This window comes from Meleagris gallopavo, chromosome 6, assembly GCF_000146605.3.
Source record: "Meleagris gallopavo isolate NT-WF06-2002-E0010 breed Aviagen turkey brand Nicholas breeding stock chromosome 6, Turkey_5.1, whole genome shotgun sequence".
Lineage (NCBI taxonomy): Eukaryota > Metazoa > Chordata > Aves > Galliformes > Phasianidae > Meleagris > Meleagris gallopavo.
In genome coordinates, this window is record NC_015016.2 from 4276476 (window position 1) to 4296091 (window position 19616).

General features: G+C 47.1%; 1 protein-coding gene across 5 annotated transcripts in view; it reads right to left on the minus strand.

The window, feature by feature from the left end:
- Nucleotides 1-19616, minus strand: part of LOC100542691 (mitogen-activated protein kinase kinase kinase 3-like) — a 64834-nt gene that overhangs the window by 12417 nt on the left and 32801 nt on the right. For all 5 annotated transcript variants that reach the window (XM_019616223.2, XM_019616225.2, XM_031553839.1 and 2 more), the window contains 6 exons: nucleotides 17952-17995; nucleotides 16878-16977; nucleotides 10842-10955; nucleotides 9225-9336; nucleotides 3056-3189; nucleotides 36-109 (listed from right to left, as the gene is read on the minus strand). In XM_019616223.2, the coding sequence (XP_019471768.1) occupies nucleotides 36-109; nucleotides 3056-3189; nucleotides 9225-9336; nucleotides 10842-10955; nucleotides 16878-16977; nucleotides 17952-17995 (578 nt within the window). The remainder of the gene's footprint in view (nucleotides 1-35; nucleotides 110-3055; nucleotides 3190-9224; nucleotides 9337-10841; nucleotides 10956-16877; nucleotides 16978-17951; nucleotides 17996-19616) is intronic.

Consider the following 19616-nt stretch of genomic DNA (forward strand, 5'->3'; position numbering starts at 1 on the left):
TGAAGCACCTGTGAGCATGATGGTATGCAACTCACCTGTCCACAGACCTGTCCAGCGACTGGCAGCTCCCAGACATCGACCCATCGGGGCTGATGAAAGCTTCAAGCATCTGATGAGGAAGGAAAGGGAAAACCAATAAAGTAACAGATGAGAATACAACTCTTCAAGTTCCACTACTAATGAACATCTGCAGGATACAGATCCAACTTTTCTCCACTGAAGCCAGCTGATTTTCACCATCGGATCCTGGCCCTGCAAGAACAGACATGCAGACTAACAAGCTTTCTTTGCATAAGAAGTTCATCTATGATGTTTCCCTTGGATTATTATTATCATCAATTGCATTTGATAGAATAATAGAATCGCTTGAGTTGGAAGGGACCCTGAAAGGCCATCTGGTCCAAGTCCCTGCAATGAACAGCGACGCCTGCAGTTCCATCAGGTGCTCAGAGCCTCATCCAGCCTGACCTTGAGTGTCTCCAGGGATGGGGCACCACCACCTCTCTGGGCAACCTGTGCCAGTGCCTCACCACCCTTATAATAAAAACCTTTTCCTTATGTCAGGCTAAATCTCCCCTCCTCTAGTTTGAAACCATTTCTCCTTGTTCTATTTGCTAGCAAGGAAGCTGAGGTAGAGCTAATAAGCACCCTGATGTTCTAAGCATGTTGAGAAATCAATGAGAGCCAAAGTGCTCAAAGTATTCATAAGGAAAAAAATGAAATCAGGACACAAACAGTGTGCCCAAGGCCAAGTGGATGTTGTGCACACAGCCAAGACTGTGGCCATGGACTCCTGCCTCCCCCTGGCACAAGACATCAGCCTCCCCCTCCAGTGATAAGCGAAGCATCATCAGGGCTGTTGGCTGGAGGAACGAGCTTGGCTCTCACTAGCTCAGTGAGTCAAAAGCTACATTTGTGTTGCTTCCTGGATGAGACATTGTACTGGACAGGGTTATTTATAGCTGGCTAATAACAATAGAGGTTTTGTGTTGAGTGGTAAACCTAGGGTCTATGAGCACTTCCACGCAGAGCCAGCCAGCCCAGGGTCCAGCTTGCTGCCGGGAAAGCAGAGCAGAGGATGGCTGAGCACCACGTGGAGTTGCCCCTTCCTGGCTCCTGAATCCAGCCACTCCTCCTTCCCCACGTACAGGGCAGCCTCTCCATTTCCATGTGCTGTTTCTGCGCTACACCTCCTTGAGTGGTTGTCATAACAGCTCTTATTGTTTTGGCAGTCCCAATTGGAAAGTCTGATTTTTCTCTGCTTCCCAAGATCTAACCCCAAAGCCTCATACTTCGAAGCGCAGCAGCCAAAGAGGAGCAAGGTCCCTGCTTAGCCCCCATCCCATCTCTGCCAACCACGCCAACTCTCTCCCAGCAGAGATGCTGAATGATGACACAGACTCAGCATTCTTTAAAAGCCTGGCAACAGAACTAGATATCTGAGCACAGGCTGCCCTTGGAGGTAGGAGAGTCACTGTCCCTGGAGGTGTTCCAGAACTGTGGAGATGTGGCACTGAGGGATGTGGTCAGTGGGCATGGTGTGGTGGGTCAGCGGTTGGATTAGATGCTCTTTGAGGTCTTTTCCAACCTTAATGACTCTATGATGCTATGAAGACCTCAGTTACATCTCCTGCAGAGAGGCACCCCCAAAAGGCACGAAGGATCTCCTTGCAAGTGGTTGTACAGCAGATATGTTTCAAAGCTGCACTCCGAGAACATTCTGAGGGCAATCCATGCGAAAAACTATGGCTGTTCAATGAGGAGAGAAATGAAGGAAAGAAACAAGTCCTTTTTCCTGCCTTTAATTTGTCAGTGCACACATCCATCCACCTCTAGGAAAAGACAGTGGGCCACCCATGGCGCAATGCTGGGGGAGCATCTGGGAACCTTCATCAGGAGCAGAGCTAATGGAGCACCATTAACAATCAACGCAACTGTGCTGACTTACACCCCAGGGGGTTTGAGCAGACCCTCCTCCTGCACATACACACTTTGTCTTAATCCTCCTAAACGTGTTTGGAAGTCATGTGGAAACAATAGAAAGGCAGCTTTTGGCTGCAAGCAGCACGAGATACATCTGCACTCCGACGCTGCCAAGACTCACCCGGAGTGACTTCTCATTTTATTAATGGCTGTAGAATAAGCCGTCGAAAACACAGCTTTGCCATGGAAACACTGGCACAGCCCATACTCAAGAACAGAGCCAATGAGTGCTCCTTGAGTGCAGGAGATGCGCATTCCCCCAGGGAAGACCTTGGGAGATGTCACAGCAGCCCGTTGAAGTGAACAACCCTGCTCAGTGCCTTCCTGAAGTCCCTCCAGATCCCTCCTGCGAGTTGGTGCTCTCTTTCCAACAGCTCTGCAAAACTCAACCTTGCAATCAGATAGCCCATAAAGTGCAGGGTGCCACTCATCCTAAGTTCTTTGGAGCTACAGCTTGAGCAGAGATGCAAATGGAGAGGGCGGTACATGCTCTTTCTGGTCAATGACCATCTAAGTTCACCCCTTTATGGAGGGAACTGATTTGAGACAGAAGTTCTGCTCATCACTCTGCATTAAATCTAGCAACTCTTTTATTACTGAGGGATTGAGACATACAAACATAATAAGGAAAAAAAAAAAAAGGGGGAAGGAGAGAGACAAAAAAAAATACACAGAGACTCTTCAGACAGAGCCAAGGACTGTAGCCAGAGCTCAGGCAGAAACAGCACATGGGAAGCAGCGAGAGTTGCTGACATCCCCAGTCTGTTGCAATCGCAGGCAATCATTTGCTTGGCACGTTCCCTTGTCATCCCAGGATCCGGGAAGGCCGTGGCCACAAGGGCCTGGCAGCTGGTGTGCATGTGTGCTACCTGGAGTGTCAGAGCGTGCTGCAGTCATTGCCACAGCCAGCTTGCAGGGTTCCTAGAAATAATGTTTCCGGAGCATGTGAAGCCCACAGGAAAAATCTGGCCTGAGGGCCAGAGGCAATGTAGAAGCAAGAACGATGCTCGCAGTGCAGAATGCAATGTGCCCACTTCAACCCACATGCATTTAACCCATGAGCCCCACTTACATTTTGATCCATGGTCTCGGGGATGAACTCGCCCTCGCTGTTGATGCTGGTGTAGGAGCCCTGGCGAGCGATCTGCTGCTGCTCCTCAGGAACGCTCCCTGGGGGTGGAGAGCTCCGGCCAGTGTGCAGAGAGCCTAGGAGATGGGGAAGTCATTGGTCAACAAGAGAAGGACTCACTGCACTGAAGTCCTGCCAGAGACCGTGGTCACAGACTGACTGAGCTGTAGATGTCCCCGTTCACAGCAGGGCAGCTGGAGGTCCCTTTGAACTCAAACAACTGTGATATTCTGTGATCTTCCAGAGATGCTGCTGAGTTTGAACATTTTGGAAGAGAATGGAAGAACTAGAGAGGCAATATTGTTCATGAGCACCTACAAAGCTTTTGTACCTGGGACAGTTCTTTCTGCAAAGCCACACAACACTCAGCAGACTTTAGCTTTCAGCCTATCCTGGCACCTACGAGCTGTGTCCTGTGTCTGGGTACTTTGTAAATACCAGAGAGTAAAAAGGCTCCTAGAGCTTTGTTGTTATGCAGTCAAGCCAAACCCCAATCCCACCTCTCATCTTTGACCTCAGCACATTTCCTCCCTGGAAATGCTGTCTCGTTCAGCAATGTGGGAAACAAGCCTGGCTGCCCATCTTGAGTGAACTCTGTGTAACGTCACTCAAACGTTTCATATAGATGGAAAACAATTTGCACCCAAATATCCATCTTCTCTCCCTAAGAGTAAGGAAAAACAGCACTCAAAGAGCCAAAGGGAGAGGAAAGACTCATGGGGTTGACCCTTCTGCCACATGGGTTACCTCCCCTGCCTGTAGCCCTGGAGGCCCCAGATTCACCCAAACCAATTCCTTGAGCCTTTGCAGGACTTAGGAAATGCTGCCCTTGCTTGACCCAGATGCACAGGCTTGGCTTTGCTTGTCTTTCTGCAGTCCCCTCTCAATCTGTCATCACTTTAGTGCAAGGAATTGCTGATGGAGATGTGCACTGCTCCGTGCTGGAGCTTTAACTGGTCTGCACTGTGCAATGGGAGCTTTCACACAAAAACTAGTTTTTAAACAGGCTTCTAAAAAGCACGTGTCCTGCCTCACAGTTCTTACCCCCCTCTGCAGCACTCCTGCAAACTTTTTGGTTCATCACTACCATTTGGTAACGAGGTGTCCATGCTAAGCTCCATACTGCAAGGGAAAGGTATGGGAAAGGGGTCTATCCTGTAATGAAAAGTCGATGCAACACTTCCACCTCTGCTGCTGCTCTTCTGCAGCACAGTTACTGTGCCAGATTGATCTCTGGCATAAATCCATCACTGCGATCAACACCACAAACCTCTCACTTAAGCCAATGCGTATCAGGAGCTGCTAACATTAACAGCATCACTCCAATATGAAAGACCATTCTTCAATCAGGCTTGCTGGATTTACACCAAACACAGAGATATCTGTCCCATAGTACATCTCCCTCCAGGCTCCTCGCTCAAGTTTTAAAAATAAAAGCCTTTGAGATGCTTTTTTTTCCTTCCTATTTTCTCCTTTGCAGATTTCCTGCAGGATAAGAGCACAGCGAATCGAAGTCCAACTGAAGTAAGGCCAAGATCAAGGAGGGAGAATCTCCTGAGCGCTGCAGTGCACATAATGAGCTGGCTTTCCACCAGCCCAAAAAAACAAAACCAGTTGGGAAGTATGGCATCCTCCCCTTGAAGATAAATAAACAAATGCTTAACCATTAAGAGTTTAGGTACACTGGAGAAATCACTGTGTTATCATCTCATTTGTGCTGCATTAAGACATGGGGGGGCTCTTGCTCCAAAAAGCCCCTCACTGGTCTGATGTGCTGTTACTGCTGTGCCTTAACTCTGTTGAGCAACTCTACTCCTGCTGCTCCCAAGTTTGGGTCTGTTCATGCACTGATGTCATCCCTCACTGCCACAACCCACCCACGGCCCAGGTCTTCAAGTCAGGGTCAAGGAGCTGAACACACTCTGTTTGACTTTGGACCTGGAGAGCTGAGTGAGATTTATCACAAGTGTAAAGACTTGGCATGATCTCACATTAAGCTTTTGCCTGGAACAACTGCTCCCAGTCATCAGGTCAGTTATGTTTGACCTTCCAGTGTCACATTTCCTGCTAAAAACTGCAGAGGGGATAGGACAGTAACCACTTCTCAGCAGGCAAGGAAGTTAGGCAAAATGCTCAGACATTTGCATGCTTGAGAACTGCTGGATTGAAGCAGATCCCTTTCAGCCAAGCAGTTCAGGTGGAAAAGCTGCTCAAAGTATTTTCTGCAGTTTCATACCTCCAGGAGCACTGGTTGCTGAGCACTGGATGCTGCTGCTGCACATCTCTGTGTGCACTGTGCATGCCAACCTGCCCAAGAGGAATGGGAGCATAGCCTCAGAGCCAAGAGCTGATTTCCCCTTTCAAAGCACAAGGCAGCCCTGTCTGACCCCACTAATGACACCTCAGGCATTCTCAGCAGTGCCAGTGGGGTCAGAAACAGAAAGCAGTGGCTGGGGAGAGAAGTCAACTCTGATCTTTAATGAGCAGGCTTAATTCATAGTGAGGCAACACTAGGCATACTGGATGTATTAGGTACTGCTGCTTTATCCACCTCGGTCTCTAGAGAAAGGAATGGTCAGCCAAGCTCAGATGAGCCCGACACATCTCAAATGGTCTTTGCTTTGAACTAATGCTCACAAAACAGCAGCAGCATCAGGCAGAGAGAAAAGACCTCCTAGACTGTCCTCCTGGAGCCTACAGGATTACATGGCAGCACGAGAGCCAACAGGGAAGGGTAAGCTCCGAGGCATTACTTGTAAGCCAGATGCTGGCCAGATCTTAGCAGCTCTATTCAGAATTCCTGAACTCAGAGAAACTCTGCAGATTGGCAGCAGCTGAGCATCTGACCTCAGTTACCCTTTGCAGCAAGGTGCTTTGCAGTGGGATTCCTGCTCCATGTTTCACACACTAATGTAAAGCCCTATATTTGAGGTTAGAGCACAGCATGTCCCAGGCAGGGTGAACCAGGCCAGCATGGAGCCTTACAGTCACTGCTGGCATCTACTGTTTTTTTTTCACGTTCCTTTCTGTTATTTTTATTTAAGAAGTGCCTTTCATGCTGTATGTGCAGAGCTCTTGGTGCTGCACGTACAAGCAGCTCCCCTGTGCCAGGCTTGGCTTCCTTCAGCCACCTTGTTCCCTGGCCTGACCCCTTCCCTACCCTGGCAGATCCTTCCCAAAACTTCATCCATCACTGACCAGCATCAAGCAGTAGTCCTGATGGAGAAGAGAAGCCCCATAAAAGCAAGGGCCGGGCAGGGTTTGTTGACAGCTGCCTGTGCTCACAGCTGCAGTCACAGAGAGCCCAGCCCTGAATGATGTTGCCACAGAGCCAAATGAAGGACGTGACACCAAGATGTGTTGTTCTTCCAAGCTGTGGTGGGAACATGGGGCTCAGGACACAGTGGCACAATAAGCAGATAGAAATCTGCAGGAAATTCCTCACCAACAAGCTGTGGCTGGCATGGGGAGATGTGAGCAGATCGATCAAATCTCCCTCCACTTCTTTTTAGTGGGATGCTTCCAAATCTTCCTCCTCTCCATGCTGACCCTTTGAGGATGAATTCCTACGTCTCAGCTTAAGGCAAACTTTGGGGTACATGTAATAAATTATAAGGGACAGAGTCCATTTTTCTAACTCATGTCAGGTAACTGACATGCTACCCACAGGCAAAGACTCCTCCTGTTTTGAGAGGTCAAAACAGGGGGGAGGTTCAAACACCGTGATTTCCCCCCACGCTACCCCAGCTGGTACCTGGGCACAGCTGGGAGGGCAGTCCAGGGCTGGTCAAGGACATCAGCTGCCAGCCAGTGCTCGTGGCTTGGCCCCATGAGTTTAATGGCACAGGTAGTGCCACCATGCTCATGTTTTTCAGAGTCACCCATCCAGCCCGTACACTACCAAAGCCTCCTTCCCCTACAATGCCCTTGTGCTGTTTTCTGCACTGCATTCCTTGCTGAGCATGACCCAAGCCATTCTATGATTCCATGTTCCCCGCCATCAAATGCCCCAAAACAAAGAGAAAAAGGATGCCTTGCTCTACATCATCTATTCCCAGAGGTCATGGTTTGCCAGCATGGGAATAGAGAATCAAGCCTTTGGCAAATGCTTCCAATCAAGTGTTGATTCCAGAATGGAGCTCATGAATAATTGGTGGGTAATGTTGTGAAAGCTGCCCTCAGATATCCAAAAATTCAGAACACCAGTAGATTTTAGACCACAGTTTTCTGGCACTCAGCTGAACATTTTCAGATGCTGGTCACCATGAGACTGGAACATTTTCCTCTTCCAATAAAAAAAAAAGTGTGTGTGTTGGGGGCGTTTCACTGAAAATGTTTATGAAAAAAATAATATTGACTTTGCATAAGGTTTTTTAGGGACAGGGAACGAAGATATTTTCTGTCCAGCTGAAGCAAAAATAGCCAAATATCTTCCACAGAACATCTACCCCCTTCTAATGTACTCGTGCCAATGACATGCAGTTTTATGAGTTTTCACTGCTGCTATCATGGCAGAGTCAGCAGAAAACCAAGAGCCATCTCAGAAACAGGAGAACATGACCCTGAACCACCTTTTTCTATAACATCACTTTAAATCTCTTTTTAAACGCCATCTTAAGAGAGAAGCTGAGATGAGTTAAGATCTTCTCTTGATAGCAGCTGCGCTGATGACAGCAGAGCAAACACAAGGACACAGCTTGCAACTGCAAAAGAAGTTAATCCTACAGGAGCCTCGGTCTTTTAGGATGCCTTTTCACTGCCTACAAAGCTCAGTGAAATCCCCTGTCCATGGACACAATGTAGGCTCATCTCTGCCTGTCTAAAGCCAGATCTTCAGCTTTATGCTCCACCCTCCCCACTTTCAGCTCACTGAAGTTTCTGCCCAACTACTGGATAACCCATCTCTGATTCAAGAGGTCAAAAATGGAATCTGCAGGACTGTAAATAGCTCCTACAATAGGCTGCAGTAGCTTCATAGAGCCTGCATAGCTCCAGAGAGGTCTGGTGTGCTCCTACCATGCAGAGGGCTTGGTGCAAACCCTGCTCAAACTGACAGCAAGACATACAGTAAGAAGTAAATAGTAAGAAAAGACCAAAGCCTGGTGTAGAAACCAGTGAGCCCAGGCCATAGATTGTATGATTCTATGATCCTAAGAATCAATCTTCTCACTAGCACAGCAATATGCAGGATCAATTCTGCCCATTATGCCTGGTTCACACATCAGTGACAGCTCACTGTGCTACAGCTCTTTGCTGCTTTACATTAACAGCCAAACAAGGGTCAAAAAAAAAAGAGCATCAGAGATGTTTTGCCCAAGCAGTTTCTGCAGAGTGTCTGTGCTTTGCTATATAATTGTGCCTGTATTTCATTCAAAAGATTCTGGGCAAACTCTCAAGAACCACGAAGGGTAGAAAACAGTACAACAGAAAGAGGCATCCTTGGCACATCCCAACAACAGGACCAAAGAGAACTCTGGGACAGGTAGCAGCCACATCTGGCTTCAGTAGGTTGTAATGTGGAGAACGATACCCCGAAAGGCTGCTTTACCAATGCTGCATGAAGCACTGTTCTCTATAAGGTCCTATATGGTTTTCCAAACAAGGGCCAACAGGTATCTGCTCCCAGTGCCTCAAATGGAAAGGGATGTTCCCCTTCATTTGAAATGCTGCCAGTGCAAAACACTGCACGTCCTCCTGAGAAACCACAAAAGCAGCTACCACAGACTTCACCACCCAGAACACACCACTGGCACTGAGATACACGTTTGGCCCTCAGAATGTAGGAAACCCAAGCCTTGTCTTTCTATAGATCCTCACTCTTCACTTTGATGAAGACCAATTCACTGTAGGTTTTTATCATTAAATGTGAGGTTTTCCCCTCACATTACACCTTAAATCCTCTCAGCTTTCATGCTTGACATGATTCTAATCACTACAACCTGCGCAGTTCATGGTTTCCTCCTCAAGCCAAGTAGTGACTGCACTAAGATACTGGTGGGTGACATCAGGGTGGACACCAGACCATAATACCTCCACGACTGTGACAGGAAAGGGGATGGTGGCCCTACCTGTAACAGCACATACACCCCACAGAGCACTACATTTCACTTACCTGTTGAATACTTTCGTGTCCTCTCAGAGTCCTTGTACAGGGATCCCATGATATCTCCCATGGATCTGGAGATCCTCATTTCATGCTGCTTGCTGTTGTTTGGCTGGAGGAGCTGTGAATCACACAAAAGGAACCATCAGGCCTTGCCAGAAGTCAGGCCCCTCGTGGACACACCGTGTGAAATCCTGCATTGGGATCCCCGTGACCATACTGTCCAAGAACCATTAAAAAGCAGACATGCATTTAACTTGGAATGATCCAAAAATCGTTCACAAACAAATTACATCTGTTCGCATAATACTCTAAAACAATAAAACTGAGTCCAAGTTAATAATGATACAGACATACAACATAAAAGACTGTTCTGGTACTGCATTATTTCAGGATCAATACAAAGGCTGATCCTTGTCCTCAAAGTTTGCAAGCCCAAATGAAAGCCTCTCCTCCATGCTCCCTATATTTCAGTGGCAGCCTAAGCACTGCAGAGGTGACTCTGTAACAGAGCAGAGTGGACAACGAGGCTTTGCTAGGGAGTACAGAAAAGAGGGAGAGCCAAGGTCCCTTATCCAGCTGGTAACTTCAATACAGCTTGAGTTACATTGGTAGGACTTGGTAGTGGCAGAGCCTTACTAACATAACGTGATAAAGTGCACTGTGATTTTGTGATTGTTTTATTTATGATCTCGAAACTGCATTTCTTTACATGCAGAAGAATATTTACATGCTTCAGGAGAAGCTGGACCAACCTCAAAGCTGTACACAAATCTGCCTGGACTGCCCTGCTCCTAATAGCTGTCTTGTAACGCTGCAATTTTCCTGCAGCCGATAGGAACAACAGGACATAGGAAACCTCAAGCAATGGCTCAGTTTTGCCCTGACACTCTGGTCCCTGCACCTTCTGAGAACCTCCCAAAAGGAGCAGAGAAGACCCAAGAGCTGCAAGTAGCAGCAGCAGCAGCATGAGGACAAGCACTATGAGTTTCAAGACACTCAGCCTCTCCGGTACTTCTAGGAAATATAAGGAAGAAAGAGAGTTGCAACATCTGCAAATCCCTTGTTTTACAGCCTGTGCTTGGGGCAGAACGACATGTGCTTTGGCAAGGAGCTCCGTGCAGGCGAGGTCAAACTAACAGGCTTAACTGCAAAACCACTGAGCTCAAGAGAAAAATAAATAAATAAAAATAAATAAAATGAGACAGTCCTGCACTGAAGGATTCTCTAGCTTGTCCTTTCTGGCCTTTAGTACTTCAGCATCACACAAAGGGAACGGCCCCCGTGCTGCCACCCAGCTTGGCAATGATCAGCGTATACAAAGAGGGGATGCAGTGGGATGGTGACAGCATCCTTACGTGGAAAGCACAGGGGGTGCCCCAGGGGTTAACCTTGTTTGAGGATGGTCAGGACAGTATTTAACCCATCACAGGTTGCAGGAGGAGCAGGAAGGGGCTGAGTGCTGCCTTCAGGCTGCTGCTGTGGGAGGATTTCAAAGCGGCTGAGCCAGAGCAGGGCAGACCCCCTCATCCTCCTGAACCATCAGGAGACTCATTTCCACTTTCCAGCTCAACAACAAGGCGGCTAAGACTGGACACAGAAGAGCAGAGAAGGTGAACAGCTCACATTCGCTTTCTTTGGAGCGCTCACAAGGATCCGCAGGCTCTTCAGGGAAGGGCTCAGCTCCAACTGTTCCATCGCTTTGTCCAAGTCTTCCTGGGATTTCAGTGGGATCAGGAGCTGGAAGGGATTGAACAAACACCGGAGCACGGCAGTGTCACACAATTGGCTAAACAAAGGAAGGCAGATCCTCACGGTGAGCAGCCTGGGAATCGGGGGGCGAGGGAGGAACCTGAGAAAGCGGATGGAAAACAAGAGCCCCCACACCCCCAGCTTGCTGAGCTCTGCTGTGTTCTTCCAAGTTCTCATCTATTATGGAACAGATGCAAAAAATCACAACAAAAACCATCTGCGAGGAGAGGGCTTAAAGGTCACATCACAAATTCAGCTAGTGGTCAGAGGAGTGGGCTGAGCTGAATTCTTAGGCTTCCTGCCTGCTATTCCGGGGCTGCTCTGACCTGGAATTTGAGGCAAGGCCTGCAGCTACTCCACGCCAGATCAGCCCCATGTGTTCCAAGCTTTGAAGAGCCTGGGTTTCCTCCCTGGAAGACAGCCATGCAATGGTGCTCCAGGAGAGCAGTGAGCTGCAGCCATGCATCTCTTGTGGGAGATCCCAGCAGCCTCCCTCCTGCTGCAGTCTGTGAAATCAGATCATTCCCAAATCAGAGCCTCAGCTCCTCCAGTACAAAAAGTGAGTGCAGCCTTCACTGCAAGAGCCACGTGGACACCCAGCAGGGCAATTTCTTGACAAAGTAAGCAGAGCAGAGAGCCAGACAGTGCCCTGTCTATGCGGCAGCCAAAAGTCCTGCTGTTTGCTTGGTATGGGGCAGACCACCACCCTCTCATCTCCAGAGGGACCATGGCCCCCTGACATTGCTGTGTGTACCATGTCCTGCAGATGGACTGCAAAGAATCCAGCATCCACCACAGCTGCACTTCAGAGGGATTCTGCAGCCTTCTGCTGCCCTGGGCTGAGGTGAAAAACACAACTATTTGCCCTCCTTTCTGAGGCACTCTGCCTAAGATCATAAAAACCAAGCCTCAGCCTCTGTAGGTTGCCTAGGGCACTGGCACCATAACCAGCCAGCAGAGCATGGGATACTCTTGCCTGTGCCAAAGTACACAGCAGTTCTGCCTACCAAAGGGACCGAGCGGCCACAGATCCCAGTAAAATCCCGCTGGCCTTACTGGGAGCTACAGCCCCACACTTCAAAAAGCTCTCCGGGTGATAAGAGTTCACACCACAAACACTCCTTGGATCAACTGCCCAAGAGAAAGGCACTCAAAAGCTGCCTGTGTCTCCCTTTTTGATTCCAGGGTGTCACCAAGGGTTTGGCTGTCAGCCTGTAGGTAAATACACCTCAGACTCTGTGCACTGGGGCTGTGGGGATGACCAGGTCAAGGGAAGGCCCTGGCCAAAGGAGACAAGGTTCATCTCAGGAAACTGCTACAGTCACCTTCTCCACCCAGGGACCACAAACCTGAGCCTGCCAAACTTCATTTTAGGTGCGTGTTGTGTGTGAACATCTCAAGATTTAGATCAGATTTCTCCTGTGTGAAATGAACATCCTCTTTCACCTCCACGTTACAGTTAAGGAACAGGGCCATATACAAGCTCCCTGTTTTTGATGCTGACCTCCCACCAACAGAGCCAAGCTCCAGCAGCTGTGGACTGGAGTGGTTCCTGAGCTTAGGCACTCACCCTCAAGATGGCAAAAACCAGATCTGGAAAGGGGCTGTGGCAATGCAATACCTTAGTTTTATGTAACCTGCCAGTGCAGTTTTCAGTCCCAAATCAAATATTCAGGAATCCTACAGCATGCACGAAAGAATCAGATATGCAGAAATTGGATTCAGAGTAGAAGAAGAAGCTGCCAGTTCCAATATAATGGCAGCAATGATCATTGGTGAGGAAAGACAAGACCAGTTTCCAAAAGATATTTAAGCAACAAACTTCAGGCTGAGCCAGGAGTGCTCTTCTGGTGTAACGTATGCGAACATGGTTGACACATTTCTACAAAAAGTCAAAGGAGACCCTAAGGCAAAGCTCTGAGAACATTCATCCAGGGAGATGGATGATCAGGCTATGCAGCTTTTGTCTATAAAAACTATTACATTATTTGTCAGGAAAGGACTCTAAGAGGAACTCTTGAAAATGCTTTGGATGTAGAATGAGACTTGAGGCCTCAATCAAACGAGATGGGGCAAAGTTCAGGAAGATGATCCTTTTTTGTTGAGCAAGCAACCTAGCCAATTGGGGACTAACAGAGAGCAACAGTCTTTGTCTGGGCTGGAATGAACAAACCAGCCTGGGATTGCCAGACTGGGATGTGAATGAAAGGAAAGTGCCCACCAGCACTGGCACCTGTTGTCCAGGGAGGCGGTGGATACCCCAACCTGGAGACACTCCAGGTCAGGCCAGACAGGGCTCTGAGCACCTGATGGAGCTGTGGGTGTCCCTGCACATTGCAGGGAGGTTGGACTAAATGGCCTTTAGGGGTCCCTTCCAACTCAAATGAATCTATGATAGATAGCAACCATTCAGTGCTTCCAGAAGGTCCACTGAATAAATGGTTAGACCACAGTAGAACTTCGAGATCCTTACGGATCACTTATGGTCACAGCAGACCATAGGCAGAAATGGTATTGAATATGCCTCCAAATTCCACACAGGTGTCCTGAGACAACCTGTTTCCTTATGCAGCAGAGCCTAAAGGATATTCTCTCAGTATTCTGCTTAACCCTCTTGAAGCTCACAAGGGTTCCAAAGATGTATCTAGCAAAACAGCTTCCCTACTTGCCCAAACAGAAATGAAAATGTTGGAGACCTGCTTCCCCTCATTTTATCCACAAGCAGAATTCAGCTCTGAGCTATAAGTATAGTCCCAATTCTCACCCATCCCTTTAATGAGCTGCTCACAAGAGTTCAGAACTGCAATCCCTCTGAACAAAATGTTCTGCAGGTCACTCCATCTCACTCCAGTATCACAACATTAACATATTTGCATGCCTGCTTGAGAGAAGCCAAAAGTATCAGGCAACAAGTGCCCTCCTGGAACAGGGACTGGGGCCAGTATTTAGCTTGGCTTTACCTATTGCCCGTATCTGGCAAGTAGATTTTGCTCCATTTGGCTTCCAGATTGTGGCACATATGGATAACAGGAACAGATACCTACTACCCATGAAACTAAATACAGATCCACACAGAACCATGGAGGCAAGAACCAGAGCAAACCTAACTGGGTTTATTCTGCCTATAGAATGAGCAGCTACAGACAGCAAAATTCACCTACACAAAATTCCTAATGCAGCTTTTAGAGTTTTTTCTTGCTTATAAACAGTCGGTTCCACTGGAACCTAATGTTGTACTACAGAGCTTGGTGGTCAATCCCCTGCAGATTAAGAAAATGAGATCAAAGGGTGAGTTTTCACCAACTGCAGCTGCATTGCGAGAACTCACTGCTAAGACACTGCAGAGAGCCAAAGAATAGTAGGAAATGGGGTTGGGGAAAAATCTGAGAGGTCAATTAGTTCATCTTCCTGCCCAGTGCCAGACCAACTGGCATCAACAATTCTCGACAAATGTTTGTTAAATACACTTTAAAACAATCCTCCTTCCCCATAGCAGAGCTTCTACCATTTCCCTAGGCTTTAACTCTCCTTAACCTCCTGAAATGATGATGTGAAATTGCCTCTGCCTCAGAAATGACACACAAAGGGAGGTCAGGGGGAAACTGGCGGCTCACCAAGGTTCAGTGCCCAAGGCCACTTCCCAAGCTGGTGATGGACGTGGGGCAGATGACTTAGTTACACTTGGAGCAGCTGGACAGCAGTGCATGCAGATGAAATTCAGACAGAATTTGCTGTAGAAGACGCTCCTTCAAGCTACAACACAGCTAGCTTTCTGTAAGTCACTGCACTATGCTGCCCATAGGCAAGACTTTGCTGTCCTGCCCATCAGAAAGACAAGCCCAGCCTAGCTCTAACACGCAGACATGCCCCATGCAGTACACCCACAGCTAAGCCTTGCTCTTATCGCTACCAGCCCAAACTCGTTGATTCCATGGTCCCACCAGGATGTGATTCATGTGTGCCCCTGCTCCACCCAGCTGGCATGCTCATCTCACCAATCTTGGCTTCACTTGGACAGTGACTGCCACTTACTGGGCTTCTGAAGGGGACTGTTGACTTCAGTGTAATTACATTCTACAAGGTTCTATGGCAGGAGAAACATTTAATGGCAATGAAGAGTTGCTGAAAAAAGAGTAAGATGTCATTGAAATATGTCTGTGATCGAGCTACCTCACAGACTTGCAGTCCTGCAATTAAAATCATGGCCCAGAGCATGCTGCAAGCCAGATCCTGGGGGGGCACCATGTGGACATACAGCTCATCTCCCCAAAGGTCATTTTTGTCTGTTGGTAGTCTGTATAACAACCCTAAATTGCTACTGCTCCCAAAGGTGTAGGTCCTCGAAAAGAGGAATTTTTATGTATATAAAACAACAACACTAAAGGTCTTCCTCATCCCTATGAAGGAGTAACCCAATCTTATGGTCCTGTTATGTGCTCTGCACAAAACCAAGAATAGTCTCTGACATAGAATAAAATGCATTATTTAAGCTTCTATTTGCTATTGTTGGAAAAAATTCCTCTTCCAGTGGAAAGAAACCTGGAATGAAGTGAGTCATTCCTGAAGAATTCAATGGCAGGCTTTTCCCAGGAGGACTGGCAGAGAATGCCCAAGATTAGAAACCAGACTACATTCAAAGCTAAAGCCCAAAGGATGCTTTAGTATCATGAGGTATCTATTAATAAAGAATAGGGATTTTCACTGGGTCTAATCTCCCAGAAAAAAAAGAAAAAAAAAAGGAAAGAAAAAGCTCTCTTCACCGCCTCCCTTGTATTTCAATGAAAGGTTCTTATGCATTTGCAATCAATTCTTCAAGAAGTGAGCTGTCCAGACAGATCCAGAAGGAATGGTGCCTATCTGTGATGTGAATCACAGAATCACAGAATGGCCAGGGTTGGAAGGGACTCAAAGGATCATGAATCTCCAACCCCTTGCCACAGGCAGAGCCACCAACCTCCCCATTTAATACCAGACCAGGCTGCCCAGGGCCTCATCCAACCCAGCCTTGAACACCTCCAGGGATGGGGCATCCACAGCCTCTCTGGGCAGCTGTTCCAGCACCTCACCACTCTCTCTGTAAAGAGCTTCCCTCTGATATCCAACCTAAATCTTCCCTCCTTCAACTTAAAGCAGTTTTAAAGTTTTGAAACAGATTGCAGAGGGAAGGTTTCTTGGCTAGTAGTATGTAGTGACAGAACCTGCTAGAGAAACCAGCAGTGATGTATATTTCATCGCTGACCTAACCACAGAAACAAACTGCAGATAGTTCTGCCTTTTCTAGGTGAAATAAAATCAGTGCTGGATGAAAGTATGCTGGTTTAGTAGTGCTGTCACTACTCCACTCACACTCCAGACTTCAGCATGCTCCTTAAACTGCTCCCAGGATGAGGAGGCTTCACATCCAACCCAAACACACAGTCTACAATTGCTCTGTGTGGCTCTCACGAAAGTCATCTGGTCTCTTTTTTGCCCCATGTGTGCTCTCACCAGCCAGAAGTGCTCTGAAAGTTGGTCCCACTGCCCAAAGGGTGTTCATGGAGAAACATCTCCAGCTGTGCAGCTGAACTGACAATGTCTCCATCATCTCAGTTATTTCATTCCTCCCTGTTTTGAGGTTGGGTTTTTGTTTGTTTTTTTTTTTTTTCTGGAGGAAAGGACAATGTATGTAGGTCATCATTTAATAAGCCTTGACTGAAATCATTTTTAGAAAGGAAAAGCCTGTTTTGGAGTCAGAGAATACAACTGAGCTATGTCTGGGCAACAGCTCTTGTATGCCTAGTAGCTGGAAGCCACAGAGATTACTTTTCATCACATACTTGTGAAACACTAAATCATGGCCTTAAGAACAAACTACTGTTCAGCTCTGCCAGATACCCTAAAATGCTCCTGTAACCATAAAGGGAAGAGTACCTCATTGCTCATGCAGACTAAGTCCATCGTCTGTCCAAAAGCATCTGTGACTTTCTGCACCACTTCTTTGAATTTGACTGGTCTTGGAAACTGGATGATCCTGCATTTGCAAATAAACAGAACAGTAGTTTCAGTTTAGTAAAACCACAGTGGGATTCAGCACTGGACAGACAATTCAGAAATAAGGACTAGTACTCTTCTACCATGAAGCACAGAACTTGCTCCTTGCTTTTACATTCATACAAATGCTGTTCATCTGTTATGCCCAAGACCTCTATCAAAAATTCTAGTGCAACTCCTCTGTTTCTCCCCCTGTTGTGTTTGCATGTTGAAAAGAAGAAAGTCCAGCAGCTTTTCACTGAAGAATCCCCTGGGTCATGCACTAGTGGGTGATTTATCACCTCCACTTTCAGCAAGTGGTTCTGAAGAGGGAACGGGGATGGAAAAGACAGCGATGCAATTTGGCATCTTGTGAATCTGCCTCTCCTGTACCATCACAGATACATATCAGCAGGTATAGTCTAGCCCCACACTAACATTATTTATTTTACTTCAAATGCAACTTTGACCATCAGCCTATGAGTTCCCAGCTCTGTATCCCTGCCACGGTCACTAAGCATCAAGCAGAGGTGATTCCATGAAAATGTCAAGCAGGGAAGGGTGTGCAAGCTTTAACTCCCAGCTCTATTTTTATGGGAACCATGCCCAAAATCTGGTTATCGTAAGTAAGTGTCACCGGCTGCTAATAAAAGGACACAACTCTGTAGGTTTGCAGCTCAGCTCTCGTTCAGTAGGGCTCAAGAACTGAAAAGAGAAAAGGATCCAACCATGCACCCTATGTCCTTGGTAAGGGGCATTTAATGACTTCCAGCTTGGAACCACTTTCAGTCATGCAAACCCCAGAGGTCCTTATGGTGAGCAGGGTGACGAGGCAAGGCTCTTGCATATACACTTGTAATTGATTTCAGGACTTAATCCTGCTGTGAGCTCATCTGTAACTGGCAAAAGTCAGTAGGATGATGCTGGGTAAAAAGGGCAATTTGTCCCTGTACATAGACAGGGCTGGGTACGTACCTTTTCTCTCCTTCATATTCAAACTTGATCCTGACATTTCGCTGCTGAAAGAAAAAACAGAAAACAGTCAGGTCCCAGACACATCTAAATCTCACAGTAATCCTCAGGGAAGTTCCCCTAACTCTACTAGATATCTTATATATATAGGATCAAGGGAAAACTCTATTGCTTTGCCCAAAAACGTCTTCTAAAAAGAAAATGATACTTTCTCATCTGTGTAACTTTAATAAACTACATTAATACAACGGGGAAGTTTCAAATGCTGTGAGCTCATTTGAGAATGAGGCACTGTTATCAAAGGGGTAAACAAGATAAATGTCTGATGTGACAGTCTGTCCCTCACTGGTGCTCCCCCAAGGCTTTGTTTAGCCCAGTGCTTTCTGTTGAAAATCCAAAAGGCAAAGCTCAGATGATATCTTACAGAACACATCAACACTTGGGACAAAGAAGTGAGAACAAAGTAAAAGCAAGCATCTTTTGATGGCAGTAGAGAGACAGCTTTGGATTTTAAAACCCAGCAGCATCGGGGGTGATGGCTGCTATTCTTATTTTGTTAGGGCATACAAAATGCAAAGTGTATCAGGCTGCTTCCTACAAAGTAAGCATGCACCCTGAACTGACCTACTGCTCACCCCTAGAGAAACCATTAGATTCATCCAAAGAAATTCCAAAGATTTGTGGGCAGACTGGGAATGCAACCATGCAGTTACTAGCAGAAGCCACTTCTCCCATCTTCTCTGTGTATATTTAACAGCTATTCTAAGACCACAAGGAGCTTTTTCTTTCCTTCAGCTTCTCAGACTGAGCCTGAGCCAAGCATACCCTAGGATCCTTTGGCTTGTGCCGTGACTTTCCAATGGCATCCAAAGCAGATCAAAAACCCCTTCACATTCTAGACCACATTCAGTCACCTCAGTTAACCAGGTCTCTGCCCCACTAACCCACACGAGCCTCCTCAAACAGTGGCTTTCCTCCCATGGAGAAAAAAAGCACTCGCCACCTCCTTCAGAGGTGTGACCCCAAGGAGGACTGGGTCCTTTAGTGCCACGGATAATCCCTGTCTGGGTGGGTGAAGCCCTTCCTGAGCAAGGGCCTTATCTCTAGCCCTGGATTTCCAGTGCATGAAGGCACACTTTCCATCTTCTCAGAGGGAAAGCAGAGCTGCAGCGAAACAGCTTTGTCTCTTATGAGGAAAATGAGCTGGCTGGGTGTTCTTAAGTTTATTTTTAAACAGCCACTGAAGTTCAGGAAGTCGAGCCTAGAGGCAACTCAGTCAGTAAAGCTTAAAAACCCTGGCAGATGCAGGGTAGCCCATTGCATCACTTGAAACACATCCTTTTGAGCACTGCTTGTGGCCTTCACTGCGTTCCCTGGCAGAGCTGGAAGAACCCATGTCACGAAATGGGACATTTCAGCAGTGCTATAAGCACTTACAGCACTTTAGCATCTGCAGCCAGTTCCCCAGACCCACAATATTTGGACAAACTCCAGGTTTGCTTCTACAACCAGGCCCAAACCATAAAAAACACCAAAGCAGGTCTAAAAGAACCCAAAATTCAAAAGAAGAGAAAATCATAACAGACCATTGCTGAAGACCATTTGACTGTAGAGACAGCCAAACATGGGTGGGACTATCAATTTTGATCATCTCTTAGGAAGAAGGGG